Raw genomic sequence first — 12,151 nt, 5'->3', positions numbered from 1 at the left:
GACGAATCGCGTCACGTCGTCGCCATTCTTGTTGATTGTTGCGATAGCATGCGTGCATGGGATTCCGGTTAGCTGCCACAATCTGCAGGAGCACGTGAAATCACGCATGTTGACTATATATTGGCCAGACGGCCCAGTTACTTGGTACGAAGACTGTCTGTTCTATGTAGCCCTCCACAATGACGCCCTCGCGTACCACTTGTCAACAATCTCCTTGATAATAGGAGGGACCGCGTGATCGTAACTTTTGATCCACTGGCCTCTGATCTGAATTCTTTCTATTTGACTTGTTCGAATCTCCTCCAACATGCTGATAATTGCTTTCTCTCGAGCCAATGTAATCTTCGAATTGAATGTCTCACAAATGTTTTTCAGGAGCACATCACAACAAGTGTGTGGAGAGAAAAATGCCTTAACCCAGTTTTCTTTGGGAGCAACTCCAGAAAGCCACTGATGTGCTTGGGGATACTCGGTCTGCAAAGCATCCATCTTGTCCACATAATGTTCGATGGTGGTACTCGAGGCAATCTCCCACAAACGTTCTTTGAAATTTTCTCCAACAAATCTCTTCTTGAAATTGTTGTATATGTGCTGCACACAAAAGCGATGTTCGCTTTGTGGGAATTCCTCAGCAATCAATTTTGCAAGCCCCTGATGCAACACAACAAAACATTATCACAAAATCACAGTTCAAGTACATCATGTATTGATCAAATCACAGATAAAATAAAATCACATACCACGTACATTATGTAATATTGAAATCACAGGGACCATACCTTTTGTTGGTCAGACATAAACACATATCGTGGCCCATTTGCATGCAAGTTTAGGTCATCAGACAAGTACTCCACGAACCACTTCCACTGGATATAACTCTCGGCTTCAGTCACAGCCCAAGCAATCGGCCACCAGCCATTGTTGGGATCAATCCCCATTGTTGTCATGAGCTGTCCTCTGTACATCCCTCGCAAGAAACAAGCGTCGAAGAAGATAATTGGCCGACATAATTGCATCCGTCCCTTTTTCAATGGTCCTAGGCAGCAGTAGAACCTCAGGAATCTCTGGCCCACGGCGCCAGAATCCCTCGTATTCTCATAATGTATATGAATGCTGGAATCAGGGTGTGTCCGCTCCAATTCGGCTTTATAGTAGAACAAGTTTCTGTATTGGGTTACCGCAGAGCCGAATATGTCGTCCAGTGCGTGCTCTCTGGCCCGATATACCTTCATCCTACCTATCTTCAGGCCAAAATCTTCATCGACACACTGCCGTATAGCTGCAAGTGGAATGTGAGGGTTGGCTTTGATCTTCTCCATATAACGCTCACCTAGCCACTTTGCCGTCAGCCACTTCGAATCCAACATCTGAGAGCATGTGTGCGCGTGATCGCGTTGCATATTCATCACAACGTAATCATGACCGTTGTGTATTTCGTGCTTCCTCAAGTATACATACCACTCACACCCTTGCCCTTTATAAATGGCTCGAAGCTTGTCGCCGTCATTTCTTTTCACGTGCACCCGCCTTCTGGTCATTATTGCGTACTGTCTCAACACGTCATAGAAGAAATCCATATGCTTAAAAACATCACCCGGCTTCCACACCGGAAGCTCATTACTCTCGAGCTTGAACGGGGTAAACTTTATGCCGCTCTTCTTCAAACCCTCCAAACCCTCCAAATCCTCGAGGTCATCAACATCTTGTAACTCGTCCACAGCTTCTTCCTCGAAAAGTGGGTTGTCTGTCATGTTCCTCTTGTCCACATAAGGCGAATACTTCCTCCGCCATTTATCCCCTGACCCCCCTGACCCCGGCTGGTCTTCGCCTTCACCCGGCTGGTCTTCGCGTCCACCTGGCTGGGCTTCGCCTTGACCCGGCTGGTTTTCGCCTTCAACTGGCTGGGCTTCGCCTTGACCCGGCTGGTCTGCATTCTCTGGCTCCTGTCTCGCCTGTTGTTGGAAAATGGATTCGTAATATGAGGTGAAAAGCTGCTCATCTCGGCACATGCGTGCCAACGAGATAAAATGGTCCATCTCATCATCTTCATCATCAGTCGGCGGTCCCTCGTTATGTAGATGGCAGTCGTCCGGAACGTACTCAAACGATGGAATGTATACCTCCTCTTGAGGTTCTACTCCCGGAACATCATGTACTTCTGGAATACCTTGTACCTCGGGTCCAGCTTGCACTTCCAGTCCAACATGCACTTCCGGCCCATCATGCACTTCCTGTCCAGCTTGTTCCACATCACGTTCAAGTCCGGGCATTAGCAATTCATCCGGAATCTCCTCTAAAATGGGAACTTCCGCCTGCAGTTGACATTGCGGTTCGACTGAAAAATCCAGGGTCGGGTTGTACACACTATCGTCAACATGCTGAACATCTTCACTATGAATAGATTGCTCCATCTGATTTAACATAAAATCACAAATGAACACCATACATACAAGCATAAATCACAACTATATTACAAAAGGTGTGCACTAACCTCTACCACACTATCAGGGTCTACAATTGCTTCATCTTCATGCAGGAGAATCTGACCAAAAGATGAATCACATATGAATACCAAACATAAACAATAAATCACAAACATATTCCACAGTGGTGTACTAACCTCTGCATGGTCTATAACTGCTTCAACCTCAACCTCATGTTGTTTAACGTGTTCACCTTTGCTACCTTCATCTCCATCTTCTACCTCAATCTCATCTCCATCTTCGCATTCATGGACATCTCCTTGTCCAATAACTCCATCGACTGCATCATTCTCTTCAACCTCCACCACAACAGCTTCTGCTTGGTCTGCACTACATGATGCAAATGCATCCATCAAATTCTTACTTGCTGCATCCTCTTCCCTCTTCCATTCGCGACGTTTGTCTTCTAAGCTTTTGGTCAAATACTCTTCAAACTCGATATCCCTGGGGTACCACTCAAGCATCAATAATGGTGCCGATGGTTTCCTCTGCTCCTCGTGCTGATGTTTCTTCCTTTTCAGTTTACTCTTACTCTTCGGCACAATTGGGTCCGGTTCGTCAAGCTCTTCAATGACCACAGTGGTTTTTTTACAAGCGTTCACAAATTTTAGAAGCTCATCCGCTTCTTGAGCTAGGCGGCCGCCTCTGTTAGCTCCACGAGATAAATGTGAACAAGCTTTGTGCTAGTAGCCGCGACTTCGAGAAAAGGGGCTAGATGTGGATCGTCCGTAATGGGCAGCAATGGACCTCCTATGTCCACGCCCATACAACCATAACTGTACATTGGATGAACGTAATAGAACTCACAGATGGTTTTCCTATTGTACCCCAACCGCAACACCATTGCGGAAAGATCTAAGAGCTCGAATTGGCGAATCCAGCAATAGTCGAAGAATGTCAATTGCCCCCCAACATACTTCTTCTGTCCATTGATTTCGAAGATTGACCCTCCGTGATGAAAAGCGACAGAAAACATCCCGACATGGTCCTCTGTTAGGGGGTTTGTATAGAATTAGAAAACTTCCAAATTTAAACCAAACAATTTCACATATAAAGTCATAATTTCCCAAACGCGACGACATCAAAACAATTTCACAAAACAACCAATTTTCGGAGCCCTAAATCACAGTCAAAATCGCTTGCTTGGAATTTTAAATTTGAACTTACTATATTCGTCTTCCGGAACAAAGAAATCCAACCGAGAATCGCGAAGGCTCCACGTTTCTGGGTCTACGTTGATTATCTCCGGTCGACCCCTTCTACCGTATCCAGGTGATGGTGACGCAGAAGATGGCGTTGGCGGCTTCTTTTTGCCCCTTGAAGAACTACGGTCGGAACTTCGTCTCCGTTTTGGAGGCATTGATGAAAATGGCGTGAAAGGCAGCGGCGTTTTCCGAGAATTAGTAGAAAATTGTGGTGAGATACGGTTATGCAGACGAAAATGATGCAGTTAAAGTGGATTGGAGGGAAAAATGAAAGAGAAACTACCGCCTAATTGTTTTGGCGAAATGGCTACAAAATTGGAAATTACAATGCAGGTCCGAGGGTTTGAAAATAATAGGGGACAAGAACCATGCTTTGCAGTCACATCAAATCTTTTCGCAGGTCCATCAACAGTCCATGCAGCAGTGGCGGCCATACAAAAGGCCGGTTTTGCCCTACCAAGCCCTGAGGGTATTATGGTCCGAAAATACACGATTTGTGATTACATATTTTGTTAGATCCCTCTGGTGGGATTTTTAAAAGTTAGGGGCCTCTGCCGTTACACAACGAAAAGTTAGGGTCATTTGGTGCAGTTCACTCTTAAAATATTCTTGTTGTAGTGATAAGCTGAATGCATGTCCACAAATCTTAATTAATTTATCCTTGATAAATCCGAGCAAAGGGGAAAGATTCATAAGTGAATCTGTAAACCACCCATAACACCCCATCATCCTATACTCCTATTCCTATCAAATTGACTGAATTCAAATTTCAAAATTATTGTGACTGGTAAAAAATTAACACAAAAATGGAAATATTATTAAATATTTTGGCCATGTTAGCTCCAATGAACCTGGAGAGTTGCATTGGCAAATCGTGCAGATTGGATCGTTATCGGGTCAACCTGGTAATGACCCAAACCAATAAGGCCTAACCTGACCCCGACCTGTTAAGGAAACTGTAAATCCGAACACGAACCCGACCTGCTACCTTCAAATCCGAACACGACCCGCACCCGACACGAACCTGTTATCGACACGATATAATATGGGTTGACACGACACGATAACAACCCGAACCTGATATTACACGATTAAAACCTAATATTACACAATTAAACCTTAATTTTTAACCTAATTTACACAATTAAAATTCGGTTTATACTATTTAAACCTAATTTATAAGAAATTAAAAAATTAAAGCAATATATATTTTTTTAAATAATAATAAAAATAATAATATTATTTCTTAATGGGTTACCTGTATCCGACCCGAACCCAACCCGAAATTATCGAGTTCTTAATGGGTCACTGGATAAGGACACGGATCCAATAAGACTTGACCTCAACCCAATACTTTCGTGCGAATTCGTGTCAGATTATTGTGTCGTGTCGAAAATTGTCAGCCCTATGCAAGCATCTGATCTTGACGCATATAAAAGGGCAGATTACATTCTAAGAAACTCAATTTCTGAACCCAGATAAATTTCAACATAAATCTAAATAATTCACTATTTGTACTCTTCTGAACAGTGAACACTACTCATCTGTGAAAGGGGAAGAATAGTTACTATTATTACTAAAGTTAGAAATCATCAATTGATGTTATTCCCTACAGTGTTATAATTTAGGATGAAATCATTTGTCGGCCATATTTACGTCTTAATGCATACGGAATTGTATCTTTCTACAAACTCGTCTACATTCAACTCTGCAATAGATGTGATAGTCAAACTTTGCTTACAAGGAATAGCAACCCAAAATTGAAGCTTGAATTTGAATTATTCTTTTTTTTCATGAGAAAAAAGTATCCGTATTCAGACCCTTCTCTCCCATCTTTAGTTTTCCATTTTCGATCTTCGATTTTACATACATACTAAAATTACATTTACAAAGTCAAATACTAAACAACTACTACAAATAATAAACTTGAGAGAATAAAGTCAAAATAATGTCACATTTCTGCAACTTCATCTTCCTCTTCAAAAATCAAAACAAATAACAAAAGAAATTTCACCCAAGAATCCAGACAAATATAGCAGTACTACATATATAAGAGCTGTATAATGTAAGAGAAATATCCCATGACACCATGACATCATTCAGAACAATCAAGAAACATCATAAACACATCAACAACCCTTTCCCTTCCAACCCAAAGACTCTACCTTTAATCCAAGGGAGCCTAGTTTTCGATCCAAAAACACTTCCCCCACACCAATTCTACGACATAGGCCATGATTTCCAGCTCAATTGGTCGTCAAGCAATGGCGGGTCTCTCTCGGTTTGCCGCAAGCCCAGCCTCTCAAGATCCATATGGTCCACTGTCCCGGGCCGGGCCTTCGTCTCTGCAGCCGCCGCTGATACAGAGGTCCAAGAGAGCAGGGGATCATTCCTTGTCAAAGACACCAACATCCGCCTTGTGTGCAATCATCAAACTGTCGAAGAGATCGGAGTCATTCAACAATCTGATCTTCAAGCGCCTGCTCTGCTGATCAAAGGGAGGGTTTTTAGTGCCAAGAGAGGGTCTGTCCGTGTGGAGAGTGGAAGTTTGGAGGTGGTTGAGAAGAAGTTAGGTGCATATGCTAAGTATTGGATGGTGTTTGATCAGAAAAACAGTAATCAAGTGGGATTTCAAGTGAGATTTGGGAGGCCGAATTCGGTAAAGGAGAAGACATTCTCTACAAGAAGCTATGGATACAGAGGCATTGCTCGAAGGCTGGGGAGAATCCGGAAGCTTTGAGTTGGATGGTCTGGCTATTTCTTGAGAAAAAGAGTGGTTGTTGCGTTTCCTCAAGAAGAGGAGAATGTGGTGAAGAAAAAGGCACCATGTCTTGATTTCAATAGGATTTTCCTCACTTATTCTAGTGAGAGGAGTGAGAGATTCTATGGCTTTGGAGAGCAGTTCTCTCACATGGATTTGAAGGGGAAGAGGGTCCCAATGTTGGTTCAAGAACAAGGGATTGGAAGAGGGGATCAGCCTATCACTTTTGCTGCTAATTTGGTTAGCTACAGGTGAAGATCGAAAAAAAAAGATTGAATTTTTGAATGTTGATTATGATCATAAACTTTTCTTTTGTTTAAGTGCAGGGCAGGAGGTGATGAGAGCACAACTTATGCTCCTTCACCTTTTTACATCACTTCAAAGATGAGATCACTTTATCTTGAAGGATATAACTACTCAGTTTTTGATCTAACAAATGATGAATCAGTCCAGATTCAGGTGATTTCAGATTATCTCAATAATCAGGCTATGATAACTTAAAAACAAAACTTGAACTTGAAACTCTAATTTTCTGCAGATGTACGGAGATATGCTTGAAGGTAGAATCTTGAATGGAAACTCACCGCTTGAACTCATTGAGCGCTTCACAGAAACCATCGGGAGACCCCAAGAGCTTCCTGAGTGGATAATATCGGGGGCTGTGGTGGGCTTGCAAGGAGGCACAGACGTGGTTCGTGACATCTGGGATCAGCTGCAAGACATGGAGACACCAATATCAGCATTTTGGTTGCAGGTTGAAAACTACATTTCCCTTCACAAAGTAGACAAACATGACATATATTGATTGATATCATATTATCCTGTGTGTGCTTGAACATAGAATCTATGACGTTTTGAACGTTTTAGGAGATGTCTGTGATTCTCATTTAGAGCTTGTTGTGTAGGATTGGGTGGGGCAGAGGAAGACAGTTATCGGGTCACAACTATGGTGGAATTGGGAAGTGGATTCAACTCGGTATTCGGGTTGGAGACAGATGATTGAAGATCTTAGTGCTCAGAAAATCAAAGTGATGACATACTGCAATCCTTGTCTAGCTCCAGTAAGTAGTGAGCAGTAGTTGATTAGCGATTGTAGCTTCGTGTTTGATGACAGTCACACTCACCATTCATCAATGCAGATGGATGACAAGAAAAATGTGGGAAGGCACCTCTTTGAGGAAGCCAATAAGTTGGATATCTTAGTGAGAGACAAAAATGGAGGACCATACATGGTTCCAAACACAGCTTTTGATGTTGGGATGATAGACTTCACACACCCGAAAGCAGCAGCTTGGTTCAAGCAGATCTTGCAGGAAATGGTGGATGATGGAGTCCGGGGTTGGATGGCTGATTTTGGCGAAGGCCTTCCAGTAGACGCTTGCCTCTACTCAGGTTGGTTGTAATCACATCAAATGCTTTTTTACCTATTACAAATATGACTAAAAGATCAAATGAACTGCAGGAGAAGATCCCATCACTGCCCACAACAGGTATCCGGAGATCTGGGCTCGGGTGAATAGGGAATTTGTGGAGGAATGGGAAAGCAGCCGACCAGGCGAGTCTTTGGTTTTCTTCATGAGGGCTGGCTTTCGAGATAGCCCAAAGTGGGCTAGCCTATTCTGGGAAGGGGATCAAATGGTGAGCTGGCAAGCGAATGATGGGATAAAAAGTGCAGTTGTAGGTTTGTTAAGCAGTGGGATATCTGGCTATGCATTTAACCATAGTGATATTGGTGGCTACTGTGCTGTCAGCTTGCCGTTTTTCAAGTACCAACGGAGCGAGGAGCTTCTTCTCCGTTGGATGGAGCTCAACGCGTTCACCACTGTCTTCCGTACACATGAAGTGAGTGAAATTTTTTAACACACAACAAAAGCTCAATGCCACCAGTTTTATGATATGATACTCGTGTTTGTTGGCATTGTGGATTTAGGGAAACAAGCCATTCTGCAATAGTCAGTTCTACTCCAACCAAAAAACTCTATCTCATTTCTCAAGATTTGCAAAGATATACAAAGCATGGAAGTTTTACAGGCTGCAGCTAGTAAAGGTATCTTAATATCTATAGCTCTTACTTAGAGAGCAAAAGCTAATTTTGAATGCTTATGCAGGAAGCGTCGGAAAAGGGGCTTCCCGTGTGTCGCCACCTCTTCCTTCACTACCCGAAAGACGAGCATTCTCACAAGCTAAGATATGAGCAGTTTCTAGTGGGCTCAGAGATCCTAGTGGCGCCGGTCCTCGACAAAGGCAAGGAGGTTGTAAAGGTGTATTTCCCACAAGGGGAGAGTCAAGTGTGGAAGCATGTGTGGACAGGAAAACTACATCACAAAGGTTTTGAAACTTGGGTGGAAGCTCCATTAGGATATCCAGCCATTTTTGTCAAAGATGGATCCCAAATCGGAGAAATGTTTCTACAAAACCTTAAAGACTACAACATCTTGTGATACAACAGATTCTTTGCACTGATAGTTAGGATGGAAAATTATTTTTCATTTTACCATGTGATTAGTATTTTTAAAGTGTAAATAGCATCACTTCCCTCCAAAAAAGATCATGATTCCTCTCAAGCAAGATTCTTCTTTGCTGTTCAAGTCTGCTTTAAAAAATCAATCTTGATCCAGCTATAGTAGAACAGTGACAATGTTTTTTGTAACTAGTTAAAATGTAATCAGAAAGGAGGCAAGTAATGAAGTGAAATGAGAAGAACTCACTTTTATGCAAGGCACCTGCTTGTAAAGATGGAGGATTTTGATTTGTGCTTGGTTAAGACGTGAAGTAAGAGTTGTCTATGTTGTTATATGATGTCTTGTTCTAGGCTAAATAGGAGCTTATTCGAATACTTGTGTGGGGATATTCCCTCTCTCCCTAATTTATTTTACACTCCCTTAATCTTTGGTTATTTCTAGTTTGAGTCCTCAAAAACAAATCTTAATCAACAACCTATATTAGTTTCAGCTAAACAGAATAAACAATTAAACATCATATATAACTACTCCCAAATGATATTTTTATACATAATAGAATATTAAAATCGTGTTTGATATTAGGAAGATTGTCACCTCTTCAACCATTTACACCAAACCCATTTACACAAAACTCAAACCTAATTTTCCAATTTTGTCATATTTACACCAAACCCAAACTCAAACCCATTTTTCCAGTTCTGTCACATCAAACGGTAATTCTACTCCAGCCATTTACACCAAACTCAAAAGAATATTCCATATTCACCTACTTTTTTACTTTTTCAATTTTAACTACATATTTATTTAAATTACACATTCACCCCACAACACTGTCAATAATTTTTCAAATATAATTAAATAATTTGATACAATTATTTATAATATATATATATATATATATATTATGCATTCAATAAAATATACACTAACTTCAAATTATAATACATCAAACGTACTTATAATAACATTCAAACATAAATTAAAATACATTCAATTCATAAATTAAATATATTATGAATTGTAAAATTAAATATACTAATATTACAATTCATACTCAATAAAATAACTAATACTCAATAAATTATTTAATAAATTATAGGAAATATAATTTCACAAATCACACAAAATCCTAATATATTTAAATATATTATACATTTAATAAAATATACACTAAATATTGATGATGAAATCGTCTATATCCTAAAACAAATAAATACTCTGCATCATTACATTATACATATGATAATTAATTAGTCCATCTTAACTAATTAGCCCATTTCAAATAAAAAACAAATACATATATTTAATTTGCCCATTAACGTCACAGTGACATAAATCCTGATTTTCTCTCTCCCATCGCCGCTATCTTCTTCTTCCCCTTCTCTGTATTTTCCCGTCTGCATCTCCAAATTTTCTTCACAAGTTTTTCAACCATCTACAGCTCTCCATAATCAGGTAAGTCGTTTCTTCATTCTTCTTCTCCATTTTCCGTCTCTGTGCTCTCTCATCTCTCTCTTCTTCGAATATCATCAAAGAGGAAGGGCTTAATTGCAATTTCGGATGAGTTTTGCGTCGTGCTACAGTGCTACTGCAAAGATGGAGTAATACTGTTCAAAAACTCAAAAAAGGACGATATTGGGATGGGTTTTCCAGTATGGTTGGAGCTCAATTCCACCTCAAAAATGGGTTTTCCAGTATGGTTGGGGATGCCAAGCTGATTGAATTTTTGGTTAAGCATTCAGAAATCCATTTCCCTAGCAGTACTATTTTTCAGACATTGTTGATGGAATCTGTGTCTAATCTGTCGTTGAAAATGTAATTGTGACGGCGATAATTAGGGGCGTGTTTGATACTTAAGTCTATATTTACTTGGTATAGTTTTATGCGTTTGTGGTGATTGTGCAATCAGATGCCAATGCAGTTCATAGGTGCATATCTATGTGATTGTTTCTTGATAATATTTATTGTCAGATGTTTTCTGAGAGAAAATTACATTCACTTTCTCTCATCTGGAATAGGAATGTGATTTTAGCCTGTTCTTAATGATACTCACAATACGATTATGCTATTAGCCTATTAGGGGTTGGTTACCTGATGGTGTCCCTTGCTATTTGAACGTGTGTGATGCTATATGTTATGTTGAATGAAGATTGCTTTTTCTGAATCACTTTTCACTTGTTTTAGAGTTTAGACCTTGAAAATTTGGAGAAGTATGATCCATGGTTCATTCAGAATTTGTTTCTTTTAGCAAAACATTTTATTCGTGTCCTAAATGATCCCATCCCACCTATTAGCCACGGGATTTTACAAACATTCTAACCATCAGTTACTTGCTTTCCATTGATTTGTCTGTTGTATTAAAATCAGTCTTCATTTTAGAGATATTTGAGATATCCGGATGCTAGAATCCCTTAGTTCTTGCATTTTTACTATTAGAGAAAATAAAGTGCAAGAGAGGGACACACCAACATGTTCGTTCATCAACCCAAACTATTTTTTTTGTATTGATTACTTTTTCAATGATGGAATGCTTCATTAAGTAGATTCAAGCATCAGATAGATTAGAGCCCAGATTCTATCTAATGATTCGTGATTAGAGATGATAAAAATGATTGTATTTTAAAGAAAGTGGCATTCTAGTTCAGCCAATGGGCTTACCACATGTTTAACTGTTGTACGTATTTTTCTGTAGCAAAAATGGTTGTCCCTCCTCCAGTAAGGTCTGAAAGAGTGACGAAGTTTCTCAAACCGTACGTCCTAAGGATGCACTTCACCAATAAGTATGCGAACGCACAAGTTGTCCACACACCGACTGCAACAGTGGCTGCTGCTGCTAGCACGCAAGAGAAAGCCCTAAGGTTGGCCATGGAGAAGGAGAAAGAGAGCACTAGAGATGTTGCTGCTGCTGCAAAGATCGGCAGGATACTCGCACAACGGCTGCAGGTCAGAAACATACCAGCTGTTACAGTGTTGTACAACAGAGATCAAAAATACCATGGCAAGGTGAAAGCAGTAATTGATCAATTAGTAAATGCAGGGGTGAAATTGATATGAATCCAATGTTGGCATTTTTGTTAATCTTGCATCTGATGATGGTTGCGAATCTTAAAGACTAGAGATATTAGAGTTATCAGTATGCTAGAAACTTAGTACTTGTATTTTTGAATATTTATTGCTCTAGAATTCAATGTTTTAAATAAGCATTGCCTGTTTCATTTGCAGATTAAATGGTTAGTATTA

The 12,151-nt window shown here is 40.2% G+C and overlaps 1 protein-coding gene and 1 pseudogene across 2 annotated transcripts; both read left to right on the top strand.

Moving 5' to 3' along the window:
* The first annotated feature begins 5,650 nt into the window (after positions 1–5,650).
* Positions 5,651–9,167, top strand: LOC121795813 (annotated as a pseudogene).
* Positions 9,168–10,216: 1,049 nt separating this feature from the next.
* LOC121795812 (50S ribosomal protein L18-like) lies at positions 10,217–12,126 on the top strand. 2 transcript variants are annotated; one of them, XM_042194431.1, is made up of 2 exons: positions 10,217–10,366; positions 11,604–12,126. In XM_042194431.1, exon 2 carries the CDS (start codon positions 11,609–11,611, stop codon positions 11,963–11,965), a length of 357 nt encoding a protein of 118 aa, XP_042050365.1. In that variant the 5' UTR covers positions 10,217–10,366; positions 11,604–11,608; the 3' UTR covers positions 11,966–12,126. The 2 variants fall into 2 exon arrangements, with proteins under 2 accessions (XP_042050365.1, XP_042050366.1); XM_042194432.1 differs by having other exon boundaries at positions 10,235–10,640.
* Positions 12,127–12,151: the final 25 nt, after the last annotated feature.

Source organism: Salvia splendens, chromosome 3 (assembly GCF_004379255.2).
Source record: "Salvia splendens isolate huo1 chromosome 3, SspV2, whole genome shotgun sequence".
In the NCBI taxonomy this organism is placed as follows: Eukaryota; Viridiplantae; Streptophyta; class Magnoliopsida; order Lamiales; family Lamiaceae; genus Salvia; species Salvia splendens.
This window is presented reverse-complemented; position numbering and strand designations above follow the sequence as displayed.